The 3,159-nt window shown below is 49.0% G+C and overlaps 1 protein-coding gene across 1 annotated transcript; it reads right to left on the minus strand.

The window, feature by feature from the left end:
- Positions 1-375: 375 nt before the first annotated feature.
- On the minus strand, positions 376-1,314 carry LOC104536696 (G-protein coupled receptor 35-like). The gene has a single exon (XM_010179394.1). It carries the CDS (start codon positions 1,312-1,314, stop codon positions 376-378), a length of 939 nt encoding a protein of 312 aa, XP_010177696.1.
- Positions 1,315-3,159: the final 1,845 nt, after the last annotated feature.

Consider the following 3,159-nt stretch of genomic DNA (forward strand, 5'->3'; position numbering starts at 1 on the left):
TTTTTTAAAATGATATTTGGAATAACCTCTGGTTTTTTGTCGCAGCCGCAGCAGCATAAAAACTGATCCAAGGTGAGGAGGAGGGACAAAAATCCCCTCTACTGCTAACTGAACTTGTTCTGGGTTTTCTGGGGAAATGAAAGACAAGTTTTGTAGGGGAAAGCTATCATTTTACTCAATTTTGCATAAGGCAGAGAATTATCGGTGGCGAACTAGATCATTACATCAGGATCTGGACTGCTGTAGTTGTCTGAATCAGGGCTAATTTTCTTGTGGCTGAATCCTTCCCATTAGCAGAAAATTCTTCCATCCCACTCACGCAAACAGAAGGTGTGAAAGCCTGCTATTGAGTCCCCATTGAACACAAATATAAAATCACTGATGTGTGATGCACGGGAGCTGAATTTCAGCTTCTTCACTGGTTTCGGATTTGGACTTCGCCAGCTTGGGTGATGCTTCCTTAAATTCCTTGGTGACAAAGTAATAGCAAATAGCATCCAGGCAGCAGTTTGTGTTTGCGAGGACTGAGGCGAGGTGAACAAAATTGTTCACCCTCTGTATTGCAGAGCAGTTGGAGCTGGTGGAGTCCATTATAAAGCGAAGGAGATGCCCAAGGTAAAGAGGCAAAAAGCACACGATGAACACAGCCATGTTTCCAGACACGATGTAGACGGCCTTCCTGATTAACTTTTCCTTGTGACAGTCTTCACTCTTCTTTCTCATGAGTTCTGCAATGACTTGTACGGAGCAGTAACTCAAGATGATCAGAGGTATGAAAAACCCTACAATGATAGCACACAGTGTGATCACTGAGGGCTTAACGGAAGATTTTTCAAAGCAAAGTTCATCTTGTCCTCGGTCCTCCAACTTTTTAATGAGGGATAACGCACAGATGATGACTATCCAAAGAAATCCAGAGGCCAAAGCTGCCTTCAGTGGGGACCTCAGCACTTTGGCTTTCAAAGGGTACTTGATGGCGAGGTACCTATCCACAGCTACCACAGTGATGATACCGATGCTCATTAAGCGGTTAATGAAATAGCCACCTTCCAGAGCCAGGCACCATCTGCCTACCTTCAGCTGATGGAACTGGGATAAAGTTTTAAAAGGCAAAGTAAAGAGCAGCAAGAAGTCAGCCACGGCCAAGTTGACCATGTATACTCTGGTTTCCGTCCATTTGCCGAGTTTGCAGCAGAACACCCACAGCGCCAACGCGTTCAGCAAAACACCCAAAAGCAATACGGGGATGTAAACGCACAGCTGGACAAGTGGAAAGCTTTCATAGGCGGTGATACTGCAGCTGCTGAGGTTCATTTTGGGAGTATTAAGAGGCACAGCTCCTGCAAAAGCAGATTAAACCTTTTAGAAGCGAGACTCTTGACTGAATCATTGATTTAATTCAGACAGGTCAGGGCTTTACCAACAGTGAAAACCAGACCATGTGGAGATGACTCTGCAGAGCAGAGCTGTCTGTAGGATACCAAGTGGAAAGGGGTGGGAGAGGCACATGAGCCTTTCTGGTGGTGTAGGAGAGAAAAGCACAGGTTCTCATGGGGTCCCACGCGGGGAAGACTGCTCATGGAAGGCAGCAGGAGAAAATGCCTGGGCCTCTGTTTTGGGCCAAATGTAGATCAGGCAGCACCAGTGGTCCTGAAGCTAGGAGTTAAGTGAGCTCTTACAACCATCTGGTAATGGCAAAGGGATGCACAAACTTAGCTCTCACCCCTTCCCTTATAATGGTGCTCAGCAGAAGCCAGCCAGCACCTTTGCAGACCAAAATTCTCTGGGAGATGTGCAGCTAAAGGACAGCTGTCCTCTCCTTCAGTCCCGAGCTGTCCCTGCATCACTTCTCATTAGTGATAAGAGCAGGTATTACTACATCCCTCATTAGTTTTAGCTTCCACTGAATCCTGTACTCAGTGGTAGCATTTAGTGGTCTGCAGCAAGAAGCAGAGTACAGGGGTCTGCGTGCTGCCTCTCAAGGATTGTGAAAGTTGGTTCTTCGTCTTGGAAGTATTAGAGCAATCTGTCACAATTCCAAGACAAAAAAACCCCAAAAACCCGCCAATGCAATGGCAAGAAATGTGCTCCACAGCCATATGAAAGAGAGAAGAGCTGCATTTGGTCTAGTGGGTGGTTTTAAGGGCAATATTGCTGTTTACCCTTCTGCTTTGTAAGCATTAACACAGGAGTATATTGCAGGTGCAATTGTTCATAGACAGAAAAGATGTGGGACGTCTGAGATGTCTTTGGATTTTCCCTGCAAGGAGAACGTGGCACCACGAGTGCACGTTCCCAGGGCTCAAAAGCATCCCAAGTGAACAAACCCTAGAGCAGTGTTGCAACATCTCTGTGCATCTGCGGCTCTCTGCTAGCTTTGAAAATCGTGCTGCTGAGGAGATGCCAGGAGACCTCTTCAGAGGCGAGGGAATGTGCTACAGCCAGTAACTGCAGCAGCTCTGTGCTTTGGACATGAGTTATGAGCCCAGAAGTTGTAAGAGTAGATGGTAACAGGCAACAGGGAGATCTAGCAAAGGCTGAGACAGCCCTTAAGCATCCAAAACACATCTAATGTGGCCAGTATCATGAGCCTCTGAAAGCACGCAGGCTCCAGCCCTCTCATTTTCTCTACGACCATTTTTGGCTAGGGAAAAGCAGTGCCTTGCAGAGTTCAAACAACTAGGGCAGCAAATAGCCAGGAGGATTTACCTGCTTGCTCACTGTCCTCGGAGAGAGCGAATGTTCCTCCAGACCAGCTGCGGTGTGGCGCGCAGGCACCGTGACCCTCCCAGTGCTGCTCCTGGCGTGCGACCAGCGCGGTGTCCTGCGATGACCATTTGCTGGTGGCTGTGGCAGCAGCAAAGCTGGTGGAGGAAGCGCCCCTGCCCCTCCTCAATGCATTTCCCCGGGGTTGAGCTTCCTCTGTCAGCGGGCATGGCTTGTACCACCCCCTGTTGACTGAGGAGCCTGCCATAGCCCTGCAGCAAGGTGAAGCGCTCATCTGCCATGTGGCCCTGCAGTGGTTCTGCTGGTGATGTCTCACTGGGCAATGCCTCTTGACCTTCCTCACCCAACAGGCTTGGAGCAGACCCGTTGCCTTCTAGACTGCCGCTGCTGGCACTGGGACTGCCACCTGCTGTCACCGTGCTGAAGCCCACC

This window comes from Mesitornis unicolor, unplaced genomic scaffold (assembly GCF_000695765.1).
Source record: "Mesitornis unicolor isolate BGI_N332 unplaced genomic scaffold, ASM69576v1 scaffold722, whole genome shotgun sequence".
Lineage (NCBI taxonomy): Eukaryota > Metazoa > Chordata > Aves > Mesitornithiformes > Mesitornithidae > Mesitornis > Mesitornis unicolor.

What these genes read in the sequence shown, in the direction of transcription:
- LOC104536696 (XM_010179394.1), bottom strand. Translation starts at nt 1,314, where the DNA reads ATGAACCTCAGCAGCTGCAGTATCACCGCCTATGAAAGCTTTCCACTT.